This window comes from Psammomys obesus, unplaced genomic scaffold (assembly GCF_907164565.1).
Source record: "Psammomys obesus unplaced genomic scaffold, mPsaObe1.curated_primary_1811, whole genome shotgun sequence".
NCBI lineage: Eukaryota > Metazoa > Chordata > Mammalia > Rodentia > Muridae > Psammomys > Psammomys obesus.
In genome coordinates, this window is record NW_026590859.1 from 4,760,219 (window position 1) to 4,785,737 (window position 25,519).

A 25,519-nucleotide genomic window follows, 5' to 3' on the forward strand; every position below is an offset into this window, starting at 1 on the left:
ATCTCTTGCCACCATGTCCAGCATACTGACACCAACAAAATGTTCTTGTTTTGCTCAGTGAATCCTAAGCCATGTGAACTTCACAAGCATTTGCAAGTCCTTCAAGGACACAAGACAGCCTGGCAAGCCCCAAGTCTCCCCTATGCTGCTGACTTCCTGTTCCTGCTATGGAACCCACATAATCACCTCTCGACATTTTCCTCCTTCCATCTTTAGAACCACCTTAGTCCTCAAGCGCAGTGTCCAGTGGGGTTTAGGGTGGGCGGGAGGGAGGTAGACAAGCCAGAATTAGGTGGTTAGCTTCTACTAAATTCTAGCATCCCCATTTGACTTAACCATCCCCAACCTTCTTTGCTGCTAGACACAAACTCTACCTGTCTTACCGGGGCTACGGAGAATGCCTGGCATTAGCTGCATGGACTAAACCAAAATTCTTCATCCCCCTGGCAACAGCAAGACAGCCTCGAGCCACGCCTCCCTCCCTGCCTCCACACACCACTAACTCAGCCGGCACCTCCACTCCACCCGCAGCCTTCGCTTATCCACACCCTTACGGGGAACTCAGGGGAAGTCCACCTACCTCGTGGCCTCCTGCTGAAGCCAGGACACATTTGGCACATAGAACATGACTCCGAAGAAAAGCAGAGGCTCGTTAGCAAATTTGTCCAGATGTTTCTTCAGCGGCTTCTCCAGCTCCACCCATCTCGCCTGCTGACTCTTGCTGAGAAACCAAAGGCCGAAGTAGTGCGTCTAGATAAAAGGGTGAAATCCCGTCAGTCTGGGCTTCCCACACAGTCTACGACCACACAGAAGGCAAGCCTCCTGCAGCTGTGTCGGCAGAGACCTGCGATCCAGGGCCTACTTGCGAAGACCCAGCTTTTCCCTTCCCAGCTTGAGACAAACTAAAGAAATCAGATCCACATGACACTGACGCCTCCATGAGCTCCCAGAAGCAGCCCTCCCAGCATCTGCTGTCTGTGCCCGGGACCTCTAACCCTGAGTTAGGTGAGGAAATGGGACGGACTAAGGGCAGGGCTGGTGAGCCCCACGCAGCCTCCTGTCTCTGCCTCCCCAGAGCCGGGATTACAAGCGTGCCCCAGCACACCTGGCTTTTTAATGTGGGTCCCGGGGGATTGAACTCAGGTCCTCGTGCTGAGCAGTCTCTCCAGCCCCAGGGCTCACATCTTTCCTAAGTTCAGAAGGACAACTCCCTGTGTGATTTCACACACAGCATCGACCAGACAGTAAATTCTTAATTCTGAAGACAAACCCTGCCAGCTGAATGCTTTGGCAATGCAGAAACTTTTCACAATCTATCAGATTTTAACCAAATAGCCATGTGCTCTGTTTGGACTTTAATGAGTACTTTAAAAGCAGCACTCTTTTATTACACACGAACTGTGATTAATTTCTCCCCATGCCAAGTTTTGAGACTGGAAGGCTCTCCTCTCCACAGCTGCCCCCAAAGCCGCTGGTGGCTCTTGGCAGATTACTTCGGCATTTGGTAGATGAAAGTGTGATTATCACCCTCAAACTTGAAGCCTCAACCAGTGCGGCTATAAATAGTAATGCTGAAACAGGTACCTTCACGCATCCAATCCGGTCTTTATATGAACATGTGCTAGGATTTCAGGATTAGTGCAAAAACGATAGACCGCTGCTTCTGAGGGCCCTTTGTGCTCCGATTACAGCTCGGCTGGTTTACAGCTCACCTGGAGCTCTGCCTTCAGAAGAATGTTTTCATTACCAAGCTCATTTCCAAAGGCATTCTCTCTCAGTCCTCATGGCATCTGGCCGCCCCCCAGCTCACCACAGAGCAACCCCTACAAAATCCCCCGGTGAGCCCTCAAGCCACTCTCCCAGCACAGCAGGTGTGCCCTGGCCTGTGGGCGCTGGAGCATCGCAGGCCAAGCAGGGATGTTTTGCTCCGGCAGAGAAATGGCTGCATCCTCCACGGTATCCAAGCAGTTAGTCTACACCCTCTCAAGCCACAAAAGGCTGGAGCCGTGCTCGGTGACGGTGATGGTTCCGTCCACTCAGATGGAGCTGACTGAGTCTGTCCTCAGCCGGCTGTGTATGTCCGGCTCCCAGGAGCCCCTCTGTTTCCAGCAAGAGAGAGGGTGCAGCAGAGTTGCACGGGGCCTCTGCTCGGCAGCTCCCCGGCTCCAGGCAGAGTTCCTCTCTCAGGGGCTAGAGGTACAAAGGAAGGTTGGCTCCTTGGGCTTCGCCTTTAAGATGGGATGGCCGCCATTCTCATCCACAGGCTTCAAGGAACACTGACCACATCCACGGCCCAGAGCAAGCAGGTCACGTGACTCCTTTTCCCGCCTCCTTTTAGCACCAATATTGTCATGATTTAGAACGGGAAGCCTACCTCCCAGAGGCTCATGTGCCTCATGGGTAGGTTCCCAGGGCCTGGTGGGGATGTGCCTGGAAGAAGACCACAGATCCTTTGTCTCCCTCTTGCCTTCTGGCCACCCCGTGCTGGTTTTGCTGCTGTGCACACTTCCAGCAGGATATGCTGCCTTGTCCCAAGCACAAAGCAAAGGGGCCAACAAACGACAGACAGACAGAAACCACACTCTGAAATCAGCCTTTCCTCCTCCTCAGTTCATCACCTCAGTGACCACAGACAGTGACAGAAAGCTGGTGACAATTCTATGAATCACGGAATTAGAAAATGCTGCCAGGTACAGGGCGAGGACTAGAGGGGTCGCTCCACTGGCAAAGTGCTTGCTGAGCAAACACAAGGGCCTTTATTTGGATCCCTAGCATGCACGTAAAAATGCCCCAGCACCCAGGCACAGCACCATACATGTGTAATCCTCATGCTGGACTAGCCTAAATAAACTGAGGAGCTACAGTTAGTGAGTACTGGGCTAGCCTAGACAAACCAGTGAGCTCCAGTTAGTGAGAGATTCTTTCTCAAAAAAATAGATAAATAATAAAGTAGGGAGCAGCTGAAGAAAAGACATGACATCAACCTCTGGGCCACACACACATGCACACACTAAGCACATGCATTCATGATAAACACACACAGAGACAGAGAAAACAGCAGCTCACACCTGTCTATAATCCTGGCACTTGGGAGGTGAGGAAGGAGGATCATGACTCTGAGGTGAAGCTAGGCGAAAAGCAATACCCCACCTCACAACCACAACAACAGAACAAGGTGTGATTGTGTGTGAGACTGCAAGCTGAGCCCTGGGAGGTGGGAGCAGGAGGATCAGTTCACGGTAATCCTCAGCTACATAAGGGGTTTGAGGCCAGCCTGGGCTACAAGAAGAAAACAAGCAACAACAACAAAACCACACTCAGAAAGAAACAAGAAAGGGAAAGGGAAGCTGGCCAGCATCACAACATGAGAAAACAGCTAACGGAGGCCGGATTAAGGACAGATAATAGGAAGGCCTTAAAAAGACAAGAAAAATAACAGAAGAGCAGGAGGAGGTCCTGCAACCTTCTGAAAGTCTTTTGGGGACACCTGCCACACTGGAACGGCTGGCAGTGTTCCCAGGAGCCAGGGATGTGAGATCCATGTCCGCCACACCCCCACTCCCCCGCCCTAGGCTTCATTCAGCACCGCCTGGAAATTGAAGCAGCCCCTGCACTGAGGAAGCGTCATCCAAGGGTCCCTCGATGTACTTTGTACTTTATTTACAAATAAAAACTGAGGTAACACACTAAAGCCATGACATGCTGTGATTTCTAGAGCTGGAAGACAGCGCTTTCAGCCGGTGCAGGCCTCTAATCCCAGCACCTGTCGGGGCAGAGGCAGGTGGATCTCCGTGAGTTTGAGGCCAGCCTGGTCTACAGGGTCCAGAAAGCTTGGGCGGAAGCAGCTCGCAGTAAGGACTGTTGAGCAAACTAACCTCTCCTTCCACTAGAGGCAGTGTCGACGTGTGCCATTTTATGCTCTGTGTTCATCCTAACGAAAATATTCATTCAAAGTGTTACTATCCAAATTATGAAGGAACAGCAATAACCACACAAAGAACTCAAGAACTGATGTCGGGAGGAATTTTTTTTAATTTTTAAAAGATGTATCGATGAATTTGTGTTTAGTCGTTTTGCATGTATATATGTCTATGCATGCTATGCCTGGTGCCCAGAGAGGCCAGAAGAGGACTTCAGAGCCTCTGGAACCCAAGTCACAAATGTCTGTGAGCCACCATGTAGGTGCTTGGGATCAGTCCCAGGTTTTCTGCAAAAACAGCTGGTCGTTAAAAATATCTCTAGCCTGAAATTACAATTTGTATTCTCTTACACCTTGTAGGGCATTCTTCTAATTTTCTTTCTTTTTCATCCTCATCCGCTGAGATTCCTACACCAGGAAACACACAACACACACACGGGAGAGGGGAGAACAATGAGGTCCGACACTCAAAGCACTCATCTTGAGTGACAGTAAATAGTAGAGAGTTCTAAATAAGCAAATTGCCTCTAATGGAAACGGGGTTCTCGGGTGAGCATTGGTTGCTGCTGCGGAGGCTGCTGAAATGGTCTTTTCCAGATGGCGCAAAGCAGTTCCCAGTGATTCCCTACACACTACCAGTGAGACAGCTTTAAAACTACTCAAGAAATGGGGCCCTACAACAAAGAGGCAAGTGAAATGTACAGGCATTTATGATCGAACAAAGCTTGGACAGTCTACAAATCAAAGCTCACCACCCTCTGGCTGCCACAGAAGCAAATCAGAATTACGGGGGGGAGGGGCTCCCCATCATCCCCCCTGAAAGGACTATCATGAAAACACATGCTGGCCAGGGTGGGGGGCCACAGACACTGATGGTGGCGATGTCCCAGCGGAGCCTCTGTGGAAGTCAGTATCAAGGGTCCTCAAAGCAGGGGCGCTGGGACCACCACATGACCCCAGACACAGCCAAAGGAATTTGGGCCAGCACTCCACAGATTCTGATGATGCACACGTCACTACAGTCTCGTCACAGGAGCAGTCTGAGTGCCAATCAAACTGACCAAGGGGTCAAGATTTGTGCATATATAAACCATGGAGTTTAACTGAGTCATAAAGAATGTATTTTTTCAGAAAAGTGATGGAATTGGAGAGCATATTTAACAAGATAAACCAGACCCAGAAAGACAAATGTCACTTGTGTGTTTGCATGTACATAAAGATGTAAGCATATATATGTGTGTACATATATATGTTTATACATACATACATGTGCTCACACACTTATATACATATACGTGCACATATGTGTATATCATATATGCAACCTGCACACACAAAGACACACGGAGCTGCGGCTGGAGTCAATTGGTGGAGGCCCTAGGACCAGTCCCCCCACCATGACAAGCTGGGTGTGGTGACTCACAGGCGTAATCCCAGCATTCCCACTGGGCAGGTGGAAGGACAGATACCAGGGAACAGGAGGCAATGAGGGAGAATAAACACAGTTGAAGTAACACCACACCTGACAGTGTCACCATGAAGCCTATCACCTTGAACAAGTACATGGTAATAAAACTTTTAAAGGTTTGGGGGCTGGAGAGATTGCTCAGTGGTTAGGGATACTGACTGCTCTTCCAGAGGACCTAGGTTCAAATCCCAGCACCCACATGGCAGCTCAGAACTGTCTGTAACTCCAAAATCTGACACCCTCACACAGACATGCAGGCAAAACACCAATGCACATAAGATAAGGGTAAATAAATTACAAAAAAAAAAAAAGTAAATGTTTGGAAAGATGGGAGTCCCCCGTAGAGAAAAAACCATCTTGGAGGCATCTGTAACACACCCTCTGTGCCGTTCTTATTTAAAATGCTAGGCCCGGCTATCTTGCAGGAAGGAAAGTCCACTCATGAGATTTTCAGCTTCATACTGTTTTTTAAGCTCTACCCAAAGAAGTCCCCTTCCTTCTCACCTTACTTCTCTCATATCTCCCCTGGCTGTTTCCACTGTAGAGGGAAAGACTGCCCCACTTCTCACACAGCTTTGTTTGGGTTCTGCTATGGCACAGGGCTACCTGGCCCCGTGTCTGCAAGTCACAGTCAATGGAATTAGTCTCCCCTTAGCTGTGTCCCAAGCAGCGCCCCGTGCCTGGCCCCCGGGGCTGTCTCCCCACCAAGCACAGCTGTGCACACCCAGCTTCAAGTTCAGCCCTGGTGGATTTCCCTGGTTTTACCACCAAACACCCCGCAGGTTATGTGAAGCCACCTCTTCCATGACCAGACACCTAGTTGCCCCAAGGATGGGCTAGCTCTCCCATCCTGGCCGGTCCCAGAACAACGAGCTGTGAGTCTGAGTCAGTTACAAGGAACAGCTAAGACAGAGCAGCTAAGGGTGAGCCACGGGCAAGCACTTTCCAGATTCATTCGGAGTTTTGCATCCTTACAGAGGTATAGATGTCTAGATGCACCAAACCGTCAGCCAGCGTTCTCAGCGGCAGACAGGTGTGTGTCACTGTCGATGGTAAGACTGGGGCGACCTCAGGGAAGAACACCTATAATCAGCTGAGGACGGCCAGCGCTGTGGCCGAGCGTGAAATGTCCCCGGAAGCCCGTGTGTTTGAACCCCCCAGCTGGTGATGCTGACTTTGAGGAGGTTGTGGAAGGCTGGTGGAGAAGAGGGGTGGCGGGGGGTGGGCCTGTCCACCTCTTGACTCTATCTGTGACCACTCACTGGTGCTGGCATCGCCATGCCTCTTCCATGGTGTACGCTATCCCTTCAAACTCGAGGCCAGGCAAGTCCTCTCCTGAGCTGTTCTTCCAGACACTGTCCTATGACAGGGAAAGCAGGAGACAAAGCCAGTCTATGAGGATCCTGTCCCTTCTCATCCGGCTGTGAGCCTCACAGAGCACCAAGGATTACAAACAGTCCAGGGTGCTGCTGATATGTTTCCTCTTTACTGCGGTGCGGATGTTCACGTCTGGACCTTGGACACGGCAGACCGGCACCTACCCCTGAGCTACGCCTCCACCCTCCATCCGTTCATTCATAATGAGGTGATGTGTAATCGCACACACTAGCTATTCATGGCAGAAGACTGTTGAGGGTTTGGTTGCTCCAGTTTTGTGACCCATGGCATGGCTTTAATGCCATCTGTGAGGGTTACACATGCAGCCCCGGCAATTACAAGGGATTAAAGCCTTGATCTTAATTCAGGCATTCTGAAGAGGTAATCAGCCAGAAGCAAAAGTTTAGTATCTTGTATTAAGCGCTAACAGGCCCGCCTCACCCGGTATTTCAGTTGTCAATCAAGAGGCAGAGCTGATATGGCTCCACCTGAGAGAAAGAAAGGCATTTCCATACAACCCTGAAGGCTTCTCTCAGGCACAAAAATGCTCCTGACCTCCCAATGTGTCCATGAAGCAGGGCTCTGAGCTGCCCCCATGCTGCATTAACTGACCCCAGAGCAGAAGCCACTGTCCCTACAGCTAGACTGCTGGGAGATGACCTTGTGTGCTGGGTAGGTTGGGGATTCCAGAGCACATCTGTAACTAGCGAGGGACCACACTCAGTCTGGTAGCCAGTGTCTCCATGGAGAGACCCACGAAGCCAGCCATGATCTCGGCCTGTAAGAGTGACCCAGGAAGCCAGCCATGATCGAGGCCCAGAGAACAGTCTCCATAGGCGTGTGACGGGTGTGCTCCTGCAGAGCATGCCCAGTGAGGAAGACTGAAGGTGAAGGTTGAGGAACAAACACCTCTGTTCCTACCAAAATGAAGACACAGATATCACTGCAGTCCAGAGCAGGCACTGAGCTAGGTGAGAGTTCCAATTACAGTCCTCGGGGGACAAGAAATCAAGACAAAAGTCAAAGACCAGAAATCCCCCCCCCCGACCTCATCCCACTCCCTCCACCCCCACAGGACTCCTCTACCGCCTCTGCCTCCATTCCTGACCCTAGGCCCCTGCCTTCAGCTCCTGCCTCAGCTATCCCAGATGACAGACTGTGGGGTTTAAGGTGAAACACACACCCCCCTCCCCAAGTTGCTCTTAGTCAGTGTCTCACCACAGCCACCGAAAGCAAAGCAGAACACCTCAGCGGCCTGAGCTGATCACCCTGAAGCCCTGGCTCCAGGTACAGGACGAAAACAGCCTCCACTGGTGGGAAATGGGGCTTTCCCGTCAATCAAACAGTCCCTGCACCAGAAGGTCACGGGTGCCAGTAGACTAACATCAATCAAACCACACACGCATTGGAATGTGAGCGTACCTTTCCTGGGCAGAAATGTGCACCCAGTTCCTGTGTAAAACCTTCATACCCTGTGAAAACAGCCGACTGTGGAAGGCTAAAGCTACCACTGATGGCTTTGGGTAAAACACTAACTTGTAAGAGGAAAAAAAGAGGCTAAATTAAGCAGTGGTGCCCACAAAATATACGGCCACGGCTTGAGGGGCCAACGCAGTGTGCGTGCCCCTCCTACTTCCTGTTGGGGGCGCTTGCACAGCCTGCTCTCACGACGCCTTTATTCGGGAGGAGCTGCCACAGGACTGACCAGGAGGGTCTGACCTCCAGTGCCTCCTGTCATACATGAGAGGGGAAGACCTGGAGAGAAAGTGATTTGCTCAAAAGTGACAAAGTCAGTGGGTGCGTGTCAGCACAAAGCGAGCATGAAAGCTGACCTGCACCTTCACACCGAGCTGTCGCTCACAATGCACACTTACTTGACAGGCACTGCTGAGCTGCTCCTTTTAGCCTATGATGAGGTGGGATCATCTGGGCTTGCCCCCTGACCTCTCAGAGGGGGAAGCCGGTCCCCAACACGTCCCAACACGCTCCCCTTCCACCGCTCCCCAGAGCTCTGCTGGTCAGTACAGACACTTTCACACACACACCCAAGTCCAGCATGGCGGCTGTTCTTGACTTCCTCCTCTCGGCAAATCCAGCCCCCTGTGCTAAGAATGGCCTGACATCTTTTCTACCCGAGTGCCTAGTGTGGCCTTCAGGCCCAGATTCAAAACGGGAAGGCCATGTGTGTGTGTCTATGGGTGTGTTTGCGTGCAGAGCTGCTCACCCAAGCACTGTGTGTAGAGGCCAGAGGCTGACATGTCACCATGGCTCCGAGAACCTTACTTTTGAACAAGCCTCTCACTGAATCTGGGGCTCAGCACTTCAGCTGGACGGGATGGCCACGGAGCCCTGGGGACGCAGCCATCTGTGTCTACAGCAGCCTGGCTTACACGCACACACTACCACACTGCACCTTTCAGCTGAGTCTTTCTACAAATCAGAGTCTCCACCCTCAGAGCACCCGTCGCCCCTCTTCCCTTTCAGGCAGGCTTTCCCCGGCCCACAGGCATCTGAGCGCTGACTGACAAGCACCATGCTGGCCCTACTTTGGGTGGCATCGCAGGTGGCCCTCGGTCTCCCTCGTCACCCCACCGGCCCCACCTTCTGCTCCCCGGTGTCCATAGGGTCCTAAGGAAGTCACTCAGGATTTTATTTAATAAAAATGCATCTTAAGGACATTCAAGTGTGAACAATTTTGAATTACTGGACACAGCAACCCTTACTTCCAGACAGTAAGATGGACAGTAGGACGACAGAGTTAAGTGTCACCAGTCCCGCTTCACAGTCGGGGAAACTGAGGCCCAGACAGCTCTGCACTTTCTCCAGTCGCTCGGCAAATAAGCTCCAGCAGCACAGTTTGAACCAAGCGCTGCAACACGTGCACCTATTGGGTAGCTCCTTACCCACGTGTTCCAAAGACCCCAGTGCATGCGAATTGCCTGCTAATCAACACAGCCAGGGACGCGCAGAACACACCTGCCTTCCCAGTGAGCTATATCATTCAAGGGTTTTTTTTTTCAATAAGAATTTAGGTACATTTAAATATGCATACCCCAAAATGCCACCACTAAGCAAAGGACAGCCCGCTACCTGCCATCAGCAAGACTCTCATCATCAGTCTGCTCTCGCGTGAGCAGGATGGCTGCACCGTGTGCTGCTGGGAACAGCCTCTGGCTGCACGTGGAGACCAACACTAACGGACAGCCCGCCCAAAGGCTGCAGCTGGAGTCCAAGCACAACGGTCAGCCAGGAGCAGGGGCGTTCAGGAGCAGGGCCCTCCCAGGGGACACGGCCACCCTGAGGGAGAAGCTGCAAGGAGAGGGGTTGGCACCCAGGGGAGGAGAATGGCATCAGCCTCTTCTATGCCACAGCATACCAGACAGGGCCGTCACCTGTGAGACCCAGACATCTGTGTCACTCAGCGTGGGCTACTATTTGCCCAGAGCTGTCCAGGCGCCAACACATCACGTGGCCTCAAGACTCAAATCACACAAGAGTGGACTCCTCCCAGAAAACTGTAGCCCTGAAGGCCTGGCCCTTGTCACAGGTCAGCACACAGCACCCATCCCTTCTAACGGTGACCTGCCGTCCATGGTGGTGCATGGCCGTGATCCGGGCGGGGAGCCTGAGGCAGGAGGATCCCAACCTGGAGTCCGCCTGGGTCACAGTGAGCCGCTGCCTCAAAGCCAGCACAAGCAACAGAAAAGCATGGAATGCATGACGCCCAAAGGAACAGATGCCTGTTTGAACAGCTGTTTGAACAGCTTTCCCCCGGTGGTAGAAACAGCTCTGCAGGAGAGTGCATAGCTTACAAGGGGAGGGGTGTGTGTTCAATTCCCAGAACCAACACAAACGACCCGGCCATGGCATGCTCGGAGTCCTGAGGCTTGGAGGTGCAGGAGCAGAGGCAGGACGGTGCCTGAGACCAGACAATTCAGTGAGCACTAGACGCCCAAGAGACACCCAAGCTTGTCCCAGCCTCCACAGTCACACAAATGCATGTGCATTTCTTTTTAATTCTTAAAAAAAAAAAAAAAGGCTTTCTCAATGTCTCTGGGTCACCCTCACTTTAAATGTCATCCGCTCCTTCTCTTGGGGGTGGGGGGAGCGGCGGAGCATGGAAACAAAAGGCAGCTGCAGCCATCAGGCCTGTGGGTGGCTTCCCCTCATGACGCAGCCACCAGACCTGACTGCCCACTCTTAGAGACAGGGAAAATGGCTTTGGTGGAGAGAGTCTCTCATTTTCACCCCCCCCTAAAATCTCACGAGGGGAGAGAAGGAAACCCGCTTTCCCAGGCCAGCTGTGGCCCTCCCGCAATCAGCAGTGGTCTCCCGGGCCGCTGGTGCGAGGGCAGGCACACCCTCACCGAGAATAGCAGGCTCTCGAGACACACACTTTGGCTGAAGCGGCAGCAGGTGCCAGCACGGGCACCCCTCCCCGTGCCCACCCCGCTCGGCTCACCTCCCGCAGCTCCAGCCTCTGGGCCACGGCCTCCAGGCACTCCTGCCCCGTGCTTTCCACCGACAGCGTGCACTCGATGACATTGCTGTCCAGCAGGCGGATCCGGGTGACAAAGCAGTTCTTGCTCAGGACGTTGTAGCGCCGGGTCCTGCGGAGCTTCAGGCCGAAAGGCATGGCTTTCCTGGCACGGGCACCCCAGAGACGGCCTCAGCAGCTTCGTGTTGGGACGGTCACACGGAGGTACGGGAAAAGGCATCCATGTCCACGGGGCCTCTGCGGGACAGCTGTAGAGCACAGAGACAGGCTGAGCGTTCATGGGAAGCCGTCAGCGGGGCACTGCCCACGAGTGCCTGTGTACACACCCCGCTCCCCCACACACTGAGCCTACCCTGTCTCCTCAGGGCAGCATGTGAGAAGAGCCAGGAAGAAGAGGTGCTGGCCAAGAAGAGACCGTCACAGAGCCACAGCATCCCCAGAATCTGCGGCACACGCCCCTCCCCCCTCCCCCCCCCCACCATCCTGGGAGCCACTCGGCAGGAGGGGACCTGGAGACCTCGAAGCACTCCGAATGCTCGCTTGCTTATCAAGAGGAAATACATGATATAAGCATCGCCACGGCCAGCGAGACGGCTCAGCGGGAAAGGGGCTTGTGGCAGAGCCTGACAACCTGGGTTCGATCCTCGGAGCTCACGCTGCGGAAAGAACCGACTCCCATGGCTGGCCTCTGACCCCCACATGCAGCTCGTGAGCACAGTTACAGTAAATAAGTGTGCGTAATAGAAGATGATTGTGCAGGTGAAAAACATGGGGGCCCTGGGTCCTCAGCCAGCTAAAGATTTCATTTGTGCCTACCCCACCGCACTGAGGTGTTACGGCCCTTTTTACCTTTTAATACTGATAAGAACATACGATGAAAATGGCGGCAGCATCGTTTAACACAGATACCTGCTACTCTATACAGCACAGGCTTCTCATCGTAACCTTCATTTTGGTGCTAAAGACCAACCCCAGGCCCTTGCCCCTGCTACGCCCACATTCTCCCAAGCCGCTAAAACACGTGAGTTCTTTAATGTACTGCAGAATCTTACTGCGTCCCCCTTTCTGCCACAAATATTTAGACAGATGTGTAGAACCTGCCCAATATGGTTCTGTTCCTTTACAGACTACTCAGCAAGAAAGTCCTGTCACAATTACAGATCACTTAACCCACCAACAAGCAATAAGATTCACTGGCACGGCCAGCATCCCACCAGACAAGAATAACAATGTGACAAAGACAAGAATCAAACAGCAAGCAAAGCGTCTTTACCATTCTGCCCTGAACCAGCCCAGTCCTGGTCAGGAGGCTCAGGCAACTTCTAGCAAAGAAATCAGCAACCACAGAGGGCTTTTGCATCCAGCTGCCTGCTCTCATCCAAGTCGGGACTGTCGATTGCTGGACTGACAGCTGGGTTAACTCAGGCAGGTGCCTGCAGGCTTGAGCCCTTCACCCATCCTGACCCAGCGATGCCTCTGAGACTCTGCTGCTGGCCCTGAGCCTCCGCTGCTGCCCCTGAGCCCCGATGACTGACTCCCGTGTGGCAATCAGGCACCACTGACACCTGCAGGACTCGGCCGACGGATAAAGGAGCTGTCTGTGATATTTATGCACCGCTCCCTTCCAGAAGCGCAGGCCTCCTGAAGGTTGTCAGGGTATAACCCTACAACACAGCAAAACACACTCCCAGCCTCCCGCGGCAGGCTTTGATACTCGCCCCCGGCACATTCCTGAGCATGGCAGGTACATGTTTTATGATAGCTTAAAATACATACGGCCAGAAATGCTGGCTGGTAAAATAGACTCGCATTTCTAAACCACTTTGTGTTGGCAGGGTATCATGTTTATTTCCAAGCCACGGCAGTCTGATCTCCCGATAGGGACAGAAAATATGGAGGGACCCACCCAAAGCGGGGAGAGAGGGGGGCCGGGGAGCCGGAACACCCTTCCGTGTTTACTGGTGAATCCTCTGTTTACCGAGGCACAGGACAGGCGGGCTGGGATTCGGTGCCCACCATAAGAAAGCCTTGAACAGAAAGAAATGTCTGCTCCCTGGACACCAGCCGCATTTCCCTTCCTGGGCCGCATTTCCCTTCCTGGGCCGGGCACTTTGCATTCGGGTGTGTCTCGCTTAAACACCTATGAAAGAATGTGGCTGGCCAGGTACCAGCCATCCAGCACAAACAATCTCGCCGCATAGTCTGCAGCACGACACAACGCATGGGTGTGAAATAAGCACCAACTCCCCAGCGGAGTGTGCGGGTGGCTGCAGTTCTCGCAGGGGCAGGAGGCACACACAGTGCAGGAGCTCTTACCTCGGGCTCCTGGTGATGTCCGTCAGAATGCTGTACCTCTCTAACCTGCTCTTCCACTGCCCTGTCATGACCCCTGAAACGGCGTCAACGGCGTCAGAATTGGCTACAGTCAAAGCTAATGATCTACCCGGCAGCGTGGACCCTACAAAGTATCTATTTCACTGTGGCCTTCCACTTCCCAGGCTGCCTCCCAGGCCAACGTAGAGAAATTGGGAAAAATAAAAGGTGATGTATTGATCTTGATTAACTCCAGTTTGGCACCAGAAAGAAAGAAAGAAAAAAATACCTAGGAAAGACAGGAGGCAACTAGGGAAACTTGAAACAAAAAAAGAGAAATTAATAACCTTTGAAAATCATTGTTAAGTCTTTTTGGTTTTTTGTGTGTATGGTGTTTGTGTGTGTAGCATTCATGTGTGTGCATACACGGAGGTCAGAGGACAGACACTATCTGGTGTCCTCCTCAGCTTTCTCACTAACTGTGGACCCACTCAGTGGTTAAGCCACCCAGCCCGAACGCCAGGGACCCCGGGAGGACCACTGCACTCTGCTTTTACGTGGGTCTGCGTGTGGGAGCCACGCCTGTATACCCTGGAGGCAAGCCCTCACCGAGCCAGCCCCAGGCCTCAGTTTTCTGTGATTTCCAACAGTGGAAGTATGGTTACGTAGGACAGAGACGCTAGGAGTTATCAGTAGTGCTATTAGGAGTGAAGGTGTCAGGCTGGGGGCTTGGGAGATGGCTCCAAGGCACACAGCACTGGCTGCTCCTGCAGAAGACCCAGCACCCAGGAGCATAGCGACTACGTTATCCTCAGTCCCGGGGATCCGGTGCCCTCTCCAGACCTCTGCGGGCCCTGCAGACACTGATGCACAGACACACACAAAGGCAAAACACCAGCCATACATGTAATTTTCAGTGGTATACACATGTATTTATGCACACACACACACACACAAACACCTGGTATACACACGTGCATGTGCAAAAACACAGATTCAGAGCTAGAACGACTGCTGACAGCAGCTGGACACAGCGGCAGCGCACAGCTGCTCTCACCCCGCCATGCTTCTCCACAAACCCAAATACATCATTCATGAGGAAAAGCCCAAGAAAAGACGCCTCCCCATGTAACGAGGCACTGGGACCTAAGGCCTGGTGGCCTGGCCTCCGAGACAGTGCGCATATTTTAACTGGCTAATCTGGGTGAAAATCATCAGCATGCTTTGAGCTCCCTGCCACCAAAGAAGAGCTGCGCTTCACCATCTCTTCACACACACACACACACACACACACACACACACACACACACACACACGAGAGCTCAGTGAAGAGCCTGTACCACCCACTCTCGGGGTTCTAGGAGGGGCTGCAGCCAGTCAAGACCTTAAGTGTGACAGTGAGATGCCCCCGGGGGACACTACACTGTAAGGACACAGAGAGGGCGTGAACTCTGCTCAGCTCTAACGCTTCAGGCAGCAATGAGCCTCCACTCTTCAGCTCCTGCGGAAACGTCACTCACAGCAGGCTCGGCCTTAACGTACCACAAAGTGTAGCTCCCCCTTTTCCTTCACAGCACACCTGCTCTTACCCCCCCACACACACACACACACACATACTCCAGGGCCTGGATCCAGGCCCGTCGCCAGGCTTCCCCGTGGGGCTCTTTGGCGCTTCATCAAGGTTGCTTTGTCACATGGAGAACATTAAACCCAGAACTAAAAACCATGCAAAAAGGACTATGTTGAGGACACTTTCCATTTTCCCAATGAAAACTGTTTCAAAAATATAACAAAATAAAAATCGGGGGTGGGGGAAGAAGGACAAGGACGAGGAGGAGGGGAAGAGAAAGACCCTACGGTGTGGCACCATGTCACCAAGAATGGCAATTATGAGGAAAACAAGTAATGGGCTAGAGCAGTGTTTCTCAACCTGGGGGTCATGACCCTCTCGGCAGCCCTCTACCTCCAAAAATAATTACATTACCATTCATAACAGAAGCAAAATTACAGTTATGACGTAGCAACAAAGTAATTGTATGGCTGCAGGTCACCACAAAATGAGGAAGTGTATGGAAGGGTGGCAGGGCTGGGAAGGTTGAGAACCGCTGGGCTAGAGAGATGGCTCGGGGTGTAAGAGTGTTTGCTGTACGACCGTGGGGACCACACAGGCACACAGGCACACAGGAAAGCGTGAAGTGACAGAAGGGAGTGGCAGTGGGAACATGCACTAATTTAGACACTACAGAGGTTTCTTTAAGAAACTAACAACAGGTTCATCTTCCATGTGGCCCAGCATCACAGATCGCTCCTGGGCGTTTGCCCTCAGGACTCCAAGTCTACACATCACAGAGACACCACACGTCAGTGCTAACTGCTGCCATTCACTGCAACAGGGTGTCCCGCATCAGCAATGGATCATGCAGACACCACTGAGCCTCCCAGCCATGAACAGAGAGGAACAGAGGATCATGCCCACACAGGACAGCGGGAGCAGCTGCTAAGCTGCTGCCCAGGGAAGCCAGGGACACTGATGGCTCAGAGCACATCACAGCTTTGCATGAAGATGGCCTTCCGTCACCCATCACAGTGACACTTAGATGTGTTCTAAGAAAGAGAGGCAAGATTGGAGCACTCACTCTATTTAGAGGATTTCTTAAAGGAACTATTTTATCTTTTAATTGAAAGTAACCTTTTAATTAATTGACTTATTTTTAAGAATCCAGTGGGGGCTGTGGAGGTGGCTCTGTGGGAAACATGTCTGCTGTGCAGCCATGAGTACCTGAGCTAGAATCACGAGCACCCACGTGACTGCAGGCAGAGTAGGGCACATCTGCCCCTCCTCACTGTGAGGTGGGAGGTGGGACAGGACTGTCCCCAGGTGCTCTCAGGCAGCTAACCTGGCACACGCTGTGTTGAGCAACAAGGTGTCCTTGTCCCCAGACAAGGTGAAAGGGGAGGACCAACAGCTAAGACGGTCCTCTTCACACTAGTGTGTGACGTGCAAACCTTTACTAACATACATGAACGCCCACATCAGACACACACATCTAGGCACACAAATTACAGTCAGCTCCAAGGCAAACCGTGAGCTCCAGGGAATGAAGAGCCGACAATGCCAGGCTCATCCATTCTTTAAGAGCGCACCGTTCTGGTAGGGTGTCACCAGTGTGGAGAGGCTGTGACGACAGGCAGAGCCCACAGGAGAGTTCTGCACTTTCTGCTCAGTTTTGCTGGGAAGCGAGAAACACTCTAAAACCTGAAGTCGTTTTAAAAAGGAAAATGTCCTGGGTGCTGAGAGACGCCTCAGCAGTTAGGAGCACATACTGCTCTTGCGAAGGACCAGAGCACAGTTCCCGTACCCACGCTGGGCAGCTAACTGCCAGAACCCAGCGCCAGGGGATCTGATGCTTTCTTCTGCCCTCCACTGCCACACGCTGTGCTCACATGCATAGTCACGAGCACATACTGGAAAATAAGCTGGGCCTTTAACCCCAGCACTCAGGAGGCAGGGGCAGCTAGATCTCTCTAGGTTTAAGGCTAGCCAGTGAGGCCTTGTCTCAAAAACCTAACAGCCCTGAAAACTAAAACTAAAAGCAAAAGTCTTAAAACACCACTTTAGTCAGCTACTCTCCCAGACTGTCTAGCCCCCTGCTGTAGGCTGTGGAGGCCGGCTCACGATGTCAAAGAACTTTTTTACTTAATAAGAGCAGTAAACGTGACAGGGCTAGCCCCAGATTCCTTCCAAGGCAAACAGCAGCTTATTCTCATTTCAGAACAGTCTGCTAACCTTTTCCATTCCCCAGTGCGTCCTAGAAGAGATGCATCCTAGCAATGATAAAACAGACTGTGCAATGCAAAGAGGACAGAGTCTGTCAGTGAAGAAACTGCAAGCTGAGCCGGCAGTGTCGGTGCAAGCCTGGGACCGAAGCCCTCAGGAGGCTGAGGCAGAGGGATCACAGACCGGGAGACTAGCCTGCTGTATGTAGTGAGGTCACAGGCAAAGTGGGCTGAGGACACTACCGCAAAGGATCGGGGAAGAGATGGAAGGACAAGGAGGGGAAAGAAGAGACGAAAGAGGGGAGGAGAAAAGAAAAAGGCCTTAACAGTGGGTTCTGACCTGAGAGGCTGCTGACTGGCCTGAGCTACGATGATTTCCCTGGAGCCAAGGCTTGCCTCAGCCCCCAGGCCTGCGATGAACGTCAGGTAACATCCTCTGTCCACTCTGCTGTGCTCGTCTATGCAGGCCATTCCCACCCAGTAGGATGGACAAGTTCCCTCTTGGCTTCTCTCCTATTATGCTAGGTTTGCACACCACACACACACACACACACACACACACACAGTCATGCAGTTTGCACACAGGCATTTTACTACCTTAGCAGCCCTCTGGAGAAAGTGGGGCAGAAACGTCAGAGTTTAACAGGAAATAGGCTGAGCCTTGGGCTCTCCGTGCCCATCACCAATACCTGGTTATCCCACAATTCTGACACCTGAAGCATAAACAGCTTTTTAAGAGCCATCCTTGGGGGGGAGGATCCAGGAACTCCCTATATCATGGGTAGGAGCATAGGCACAGCATCTAGTGTCTCCAGTCGTCCTGTGTTCCAGGAGAGAGCTGACCACGAATTGGGCTTCTCAGCTTCCACCACAGGGCAGTCTTCTCACAAGGCCTGCACGCCACCCTGGGACTCCCGCAGGGAAAAGTGTGCGTGGGATTCAGGGCTGAGGTCTCCTGCCATCATGTAAGCTCTGCACATGGCAGGAGCCCAGAGGGCAGAGGACTGTGTGCCCAGGCTCAGGAGCCTCCACGAAGTTCTATGACCTGCTGTGGAAGGAATTTGGAACCTTGTGGGTCTGGCTTTGGGGCTTCTTGTTGTGAAGAGCAGAAAGGGGTTTTGGGCTCTTCAGTGCTTTGGGGAAAGAAAAGATAGGGTGAATATTTCCAAAAGAAGTTCCCCACCACTCACATCTTCCTTTGCCAGCCTTTGTGGGCTCCGTCCTCTGAGGGGGAGGACCTCACAGAGAGAGAAGGCACACTTCACACCAGAGCTCTGCACAAGAATCTGCTGGAATGCCTTCCGGCCCACAGCAATTTGTTAGGGTATTGCTCTGTAAACACACTTTAAAGGCCAGAGGGGAGAACACAGAGAAGCTTCACATTCAGTCCTCTCCCCAGGAGCCTACCACCCTCCTAAACGCTCTCAGAGAGGAGCTTCCATTCCTAACTGGGTAATCTGTGGTTTCCAGTATGTTAGAGTCTTGGTTTTAGCAGTAATAAGACTATCAACAAGAAGGCCTTCAAAGTTCTCTCTCTCTCTCTCTCTCTCTCTCTCTCTCTCTCACACACACACACACACACACACACACACACACACACACAAAGCTTCCTGACCCTGCACTCACTCCGTTGATCACAGGAAGCCTTAAACAGGGCGGGCAGTAAGTGAGAGAGAGTTCCAGTGTCAACAGTTTATAGCTTCATCGATTGCTCTTTGCTGAATCACCTGCAGAGTCTTTGGGAGAAAGAAAGAAAAACTAAAATCCATTCCTCACACATGAGCACAGTTTCTTATTCCCATTCTGTGTGACACACCTTTACCCCTCCCCACCCTGAGTAAACTGAGTTCTGACATCGCTAAGAGACACTATCTGCCCTGAGTTTACCAAGAGCCTCTGGAATGTCTCCAGCATTCCACAGCCTGAGACTCCCAAGCACACCTCACAAAACTATGCAACCCTGACCTGGGTGTGAGAATGGACAGACTGACAACTGGTCCATCCTGTGGAGGTACCTGTGGGGGACATGGCTTGAGTGTCACACACTGGCTGCCATGTTCCCAAGGAGAAGTTACCATGTGAAACTAGTGGGGAACTGAGAGGGATTTAGGCATCATTGCTTCTTAAAGAACATCAGAAAGGATATGGGCTTTGTTTGGGGCAGATCTGACTATTTCTTCTACTACACTGACTATTTCTTCACTGTATTTTAATATTTTAGAGACAGGGTCTCAGTATGTTTCCTTGGGCTCCAAGGGAGCTGGAATTATGAATGTTTGAATCTCACAGGACTCAAAACAAGGCACTTTTAACAACATAAAACTGTTTTGTAGGTTCTTAAACTCAAGTCCTTCATTTGCTAAAGAAAACACCCATAGCATCAAAGGATTTAAAAGCACATTTTAAAATTCTAACTCCTTCCAAATATTCAGTGGAAAGATGAAAATCTGTCCACAAACACATTTTCCAACTTTCCTGTGTACGTAGCCATGTCCATAACCTTTCCAAACTTTTCTTGAGCCACATTTGAAATAAGAGAAAGATGACTGCTGTGCTGTGCATCAGTGGAGGGACACAGTGGAAAGACACAGTGTTGAGGGACACTGTGGCAGGATGCAGGGGAGGGACAATGGAGGGCCACAGTGGTGGCGGAGGGACACAGTAGAGGGATGCAATAAAGGGACAATGGAGGGATGCAGTGGAGGGAGGATGCAGTGGAGGGATGCAGTGGAGGATGCAGTGGAGGGATGCAGTGGAGGGAGGATGCAGTGGAGGATGCAGTGGAGGGAGGATGCAGTGGAGGGAGGATGCAGTGGAGGGATGCAGTGGAGGATGCAGTGGTAGGAAAGATCCAGTGGTAGGGCGGATACAGTGGAGGGATGTAGTTGGAGGGATGCAGTTGGAGGGATGCAGTTGGAGGGATGCAGTGGTAGGAAAGATCCAGTGGTAGGATGCACTGGTAGGGAGGATGCAGTGGTGGGATCCAGTGGTAGGGAGGATGCAGTGGAGGGATGCAGTGGAGGGAGGCAATGGAGGGAGGATGCAGTGGAGGGAGGATGCAGTGGAGGGATGCAGTGGAGGGAGGCAGTGGAGGGAGGATGCAGTGGAGGGATGCAGTGGAGGGAGGCAGTGGAGGGAGGATGCAGTGGAGGGATGCAGTGGAGGGATACAGTGGAGGGATGCAGTGGAGGGAGGCAGTGGAGGGAGGATGCAGTGGAGGGATGCAGTGGAGGGATGCAGTGGAGGGAGGCAGTGGAGGGAGGATGCAGTGGAGGGATGCAGTGGAGGGATGCAGTGGTAGGAAAGATCCAGTGGTGGGATGCAGTGGTAGGGAGGATGCAGTGGGAGAGGCAGTGGAGAGACAGTGGAAGGTCACAGCAGACAGATACAGTGGTGGAGGGACGCAGTTGCCAGTTTCCTGTGTGAGTAGTGGGCTTCTTAGACAGAAGGCCAAAGACCAAGCCAAGGAGGCACAAAGTCCCCTGAATAGGCAGGTATCATAAAACCCTTGAGTCCCAGGAAATAAAACGTGACCCTCACTTCACTTCCAGCTCTACACAGCTCCAGATGCTCTGACCCAGCTTCCCAGCAATGTTCCCAGTGGTTTCTCTATTGCAGACACATTCACCAAAGGGATACATATCTCAACGAAGGCGATAAACCACAGAAACAACAGAAAGCAGCCTCCAAAACTGCCCGCGGCAAATAAGGCAATTAAGCACCATCCAGCACAGTCAGCCAGGGTGGCACACTGCGACCTCGTGGTGGGGAAGGGGTCGGCAAGGCACAGGGATTAGCAGTTTGAGGCCAGCCTGTGGGACACAGGGAGACCCTCTCTCAAAGACATAAATGACAACAGTAGTGTCCGGCGTTACTGTAAGAGAAGGCAGGAAACAGATACTCAGTCATTGGTGACACCAAAAGGCTCCTAACAGGCAGAACCTGTAGTGTCCAGAGCCGCTTCCCCTTGGGGTAGGCTCTTGTTTTCCTCATATACTGAAGCAGTTCTAAAAACACTGGAAAAGTGAGGTCTCCAAACAGGACAAGGCAGAAGCCCGTGGGAGAGCAAATAGCTTTCAAAGCCTCCAAGTAACCACAAAAAGACCCGTCCCTGACACTCTGCTTTCAATAACTACTCACTGCCTTAAGGTGGCTGGAGACAGGAGGCTTACCTGAATTCTCAGGGCGTCCGAAGCACACCTTAGATTTAAAAAAAGTATGTTGTCTAGAATTCGGTTAAAAGAAAATCAAAGCCACGGGTAAAGCCAGGCACAGGAATTTGTCCCTGTAACTCCAGCACCCTATGCTGAGACAGGAAGATGCCAAGTTCAAAGCTAGCCTGAGGTACATGACGAAACCTCGTCTCCAAAAGTTAGTTATTTAGTTAATTATTACTTACTCACTTAGTTAGCTAGGGGGTTTGACAGGCAAACAGTTAAAACAGTGGCAGAGGAATTCGGTGGGTGCTCAAGTGAAGACACTCGCTGTGAGTGAATGGCTGTTACAGCAGGGAAGTCTCTGGAGTTTTTCATGTGTCTAAACTTTTCCACAGTAAAAAGATAAAGGTTCTTCAACAAAGGGTGCCCTGCCTTTTCCTTCCAACATAAACTTTCTGTTTGTCCTTCCTTCCAAAATAAAAGTTAACTCAGGCGTGGTGACACCCACTTGTAATCCCAGGACTCCAGAGGGAGGGAGAGCTCAAGGCCTATTAGGACCACACAGCCCACCTTTGTCTCAAACAACAAGCAAACAACTGTCCCCATATTTAGGTAGATCAAACTGACAGCACTGGCTGTTATTTCTTCTTAAAACACAGCAGGGAGGCTGATGAGAAGGCTCGTGGGTAGGGTGCTTGCTGGCAAGCGGATGAGCTGAGTTCCTATAGCCCCACATGGTAGAGAGAGCCTGGCAAGCTGCCCTCTGACCTCCACACAGGGGCTGCAGCACGTGCCCCCACCCCGCCCCCACACACAAGGGGAACAACTTTTACAATAGAGTTGGGAAACCATCTGGGCAGCCACCAACACGTAAAACAGAGGGTGGAGTTGGCTTCCCCACTGTAGCCAGGCACCTGATCTACCTTTATTGCTAAAAAGACCCATCTCTCTATTCAAGCAAGACGGTGCACCCCAGGACCCTGGCATCCCTTTTTGAGAAAAGGAGGCTCTGAGATTCTCCCGCTCCAGTCCTGACTGCTGCCTGTACCAGTAACTACAGTGTGTGTCCTGAACCGTCCCAGCTGATCACGGCTGGACACCGGAATGGGGGACCCCCAGAAGCTTTGGAATGCTGAGAAGGCAGTAATGAACACCCCTACTGACCAAGCAGATACAAGGGAGGAGCCCTCTGCAGGGCAGTGATGATGGAGAGGCTGGAGAATCCACGCGCTCAGAAGTCACAAGCTCAAACCCAGAGCTCCACCTGACCTGGTGTTCTCACACCACCGGAATGACTCCAAAGTGAGGACAGGACATGGAAACAAAGGCAAGCAACCACATTCCAGGACCCCATGGCACCATCTACAGCCTAGTTCTGCTCACCCTGGTGAATGGTGCCTGCTAATGAGACCGGCTGAGCAAGGGTCCGGGGGTGGGCAGGAGTCTGGGGCTGGGCCCCTGGTGCAGCCAGCCCTAGGGACTCTATCAGGCCCATTGGGAGAGAACCGGGTCCCATCCCAACTCTAGCACCTTACCTGGATGGCTTTCTGTCTACTGCGCCACTCCACTGAAGGGTTGGAGAACCCAAGCATGTCATTAGAACTCCTTCCAAACTGATTTCAAAGTGTAACCCCGAAGGCGGCTGGAGAGGCTCAGCAGCCCAGGCGCATGGTGATGGCAAAGCAGCCTCGCTGCAGGCAGACCCATCCACCGGCCTCCAGAGAAGTGAGCGAAGGAACAGGAGTGCGCAGGCAGGCTCCTGGCGAAAGGCTGTGAGCGGCCCTGACCTCCCGGCAGTTTTCCACACCTCCCTTTCCCATTTCCTTCCTGCCCTGGGCTTGAGTGCTCAGCTCCCTGCCACCCCCCACCCCACCCCACCCCACCCCTGGGCCCAGAGCTCTCTGATGGGAGGGAGGACTCATCCGGGCTACCTCCTAGCCAGACATCAAGCGGTGGCCAAGCACTCTGCCAACTCTCTCTCTGGCTGGAGTGCCCAGGTCTGAGCTTCATGGGCAGCCCACCTCGCTCACCGGCTTCTCTGGCCAGCCAGAGCTTCAGTTGTCATTTGTACATTCAGGCTACGTGTGGGCTCCCTCAGTCCTTTCATCTCACACGTGAGGATGCCTGGACCTACGACACAGAGCTCTTGTCGCAATCACAGGCGAGCAAGACAGGCTGGGGACCCCTTACCATTCGGAGTTTGCATTTCCAGAATGAGATATTTCAGAGTGGGACCTAAGCATAGACACAAAATTAACTTGTGTTTCAGATACACCTACACGTAGCCTAAAGCTCAAGTACAATAGATCTGATAACGTTGTGCCTGAGAGGTGGGGAAACAGCTTAGAAGCAAAGGGCTTCCCGGAAAGGCCTGAACACCTGAAGTTCATTCCCACAGCCCACACAAAGCAGCTGCTGTGCTGACACGCCTGTAGTCCCGGCGCTGGAGAAGCAAGGACAGGAGCTCTCGGGCCAGCCAACCTTGTTTAGCGGGCAAGCGTAGGTGCCAGTGACAGAGCCTGTGTCAAAACCACGGTGCGCAGCTCCTGAGGGAGCACATCTGAGGCTAACCCCTGGCGTCTACACACGTGCACATAAACACACATGTGACCACACAGCCACTCATGCCCAAGTGCGCACATTCTGCGAATGCAGCCAAGCTCTACCTGTGAGCTACACTATTTACGTAAGATTTGCACCAAGGACGTGCTGGATTCTGGAACCAATCCCAAGTTCACACTAGGGCTGGTAAGCTCGTGTAAGAGTTACCCGCCCACGGCAAGCATGCCCACCGGATCTGAGCAGTGACGTTGTTGTCACTATTTCAATGAGTGTGCGGCAGAAAACACCCGGACTGCTAAGTACAACCACGCTACCTTCACCAAGCCAAAGACCACGGGACAATATACATGCTCTTCCATGGCATATGGCTCACCAATGGGGCGGCAAGGAAGCTGCACACACGTGCACCGTGGCCCTGTCTGTCACTTCAGTCCTCCTTCCTCACACACACCCCCACACCGCAACAGTAGGAGCACAGGACAACCTGAGTTACAGGAAGCCGTGCTCGGCCACAGCACGAGGGAGCAAGCCTGCCTGCCGCCTTCAAGGGCCGCACCTACAGATCACAGAGAACCTCCAGCAGCTCACGGTTCCCACGGGCGAGCAAGGGAAGCGAGCTCGGCGCAGGGCACGCCTGGACCTCTGCAGGACGGGAGCTGTGTGCGGCCACTGCTCTGACACCTCTATGATTGCTAGGTGTGAGCACACACAAGAGGGCAGAGGTCAACTGCTTCAGGTTTGCAGTGTCTTAACACTGCACACTTAGACACCGAAAACTGACCGGGCAGGTCGCTCAACAAGATGCTTAACTGCACAACCATGCACACCTGAGTCCGACCTCAGCACCCACAGAGAATCCCACCACCGGCACACCCAAAGGCCCGCCAGAGCTGGACAGAGCTTCACTGACTGCCTGGGCGGTTCTGGGTTGTGTCCAGTTGACAGCTCCACTAGCCTTCATGCAGCACCAGCTGACAGTTACACTAGCTGATGGTTACACTAGCCTTCACACAGCACAAGCCAACAGTTCTGCCAGCCTTCACACACCCGAAGCTGACAGTTACACTAGCCTCCACGCAGGGCGTTGCTCAGAGTCTGTGCTGGTGAGAAGAGTCTCCAAGAGTAACTGTTCATGTTTGTGTTTGCCCGATCAAAAGCTGTCTGTCTACAGGCTTTGTTGTGCACATGCCTAGGCTGCTGTGTTCACTGTTGGCAAGCACGCTGCTGCCCGAGTTCATGTGTGTACACGGTTAGTGAGCATGCTACTACCCGTGTCTGTGTGTGTATACTGTTGGTGAACATTCACTGGTCCTGAATACAGAAAAACAGTTGACCTCTGCCCTCTTCCATGAGTTCACACCTAGCAAAGACACAGAGATAAGATCTGTGGACTTTGCATAGGGTGGGCATGGAGGATACATTGGGCATGGAGAAAGGTGGGCATGGAG

At 52.5% G+C, this 25,519-nt stretch overlaps 1 protein-coding gene across 1 annotated transcript in view; it reads right to left on the reverse strand.

Annotated features, from left to right (window-relative positions):
• Ptpn14 (protein tyrosine phosphatase non-receptor type 14) overlaps positions 1-25,519 on the reverse strand; it is a 137,928-nt gene that overhangs the window by 72,217 nt on the left and 40,192 nt on the right. The window contains 2 exon segments of the mRNA XM_055609243.1: positions 581-750; positions 11,227-11,510. Coding sequence (XP_055465218.1) covers positions 581-750; positions 11,227-11,400 — 344 coding nt within the window. The 5' untranslated portion in view covers positions 11,401-11,510.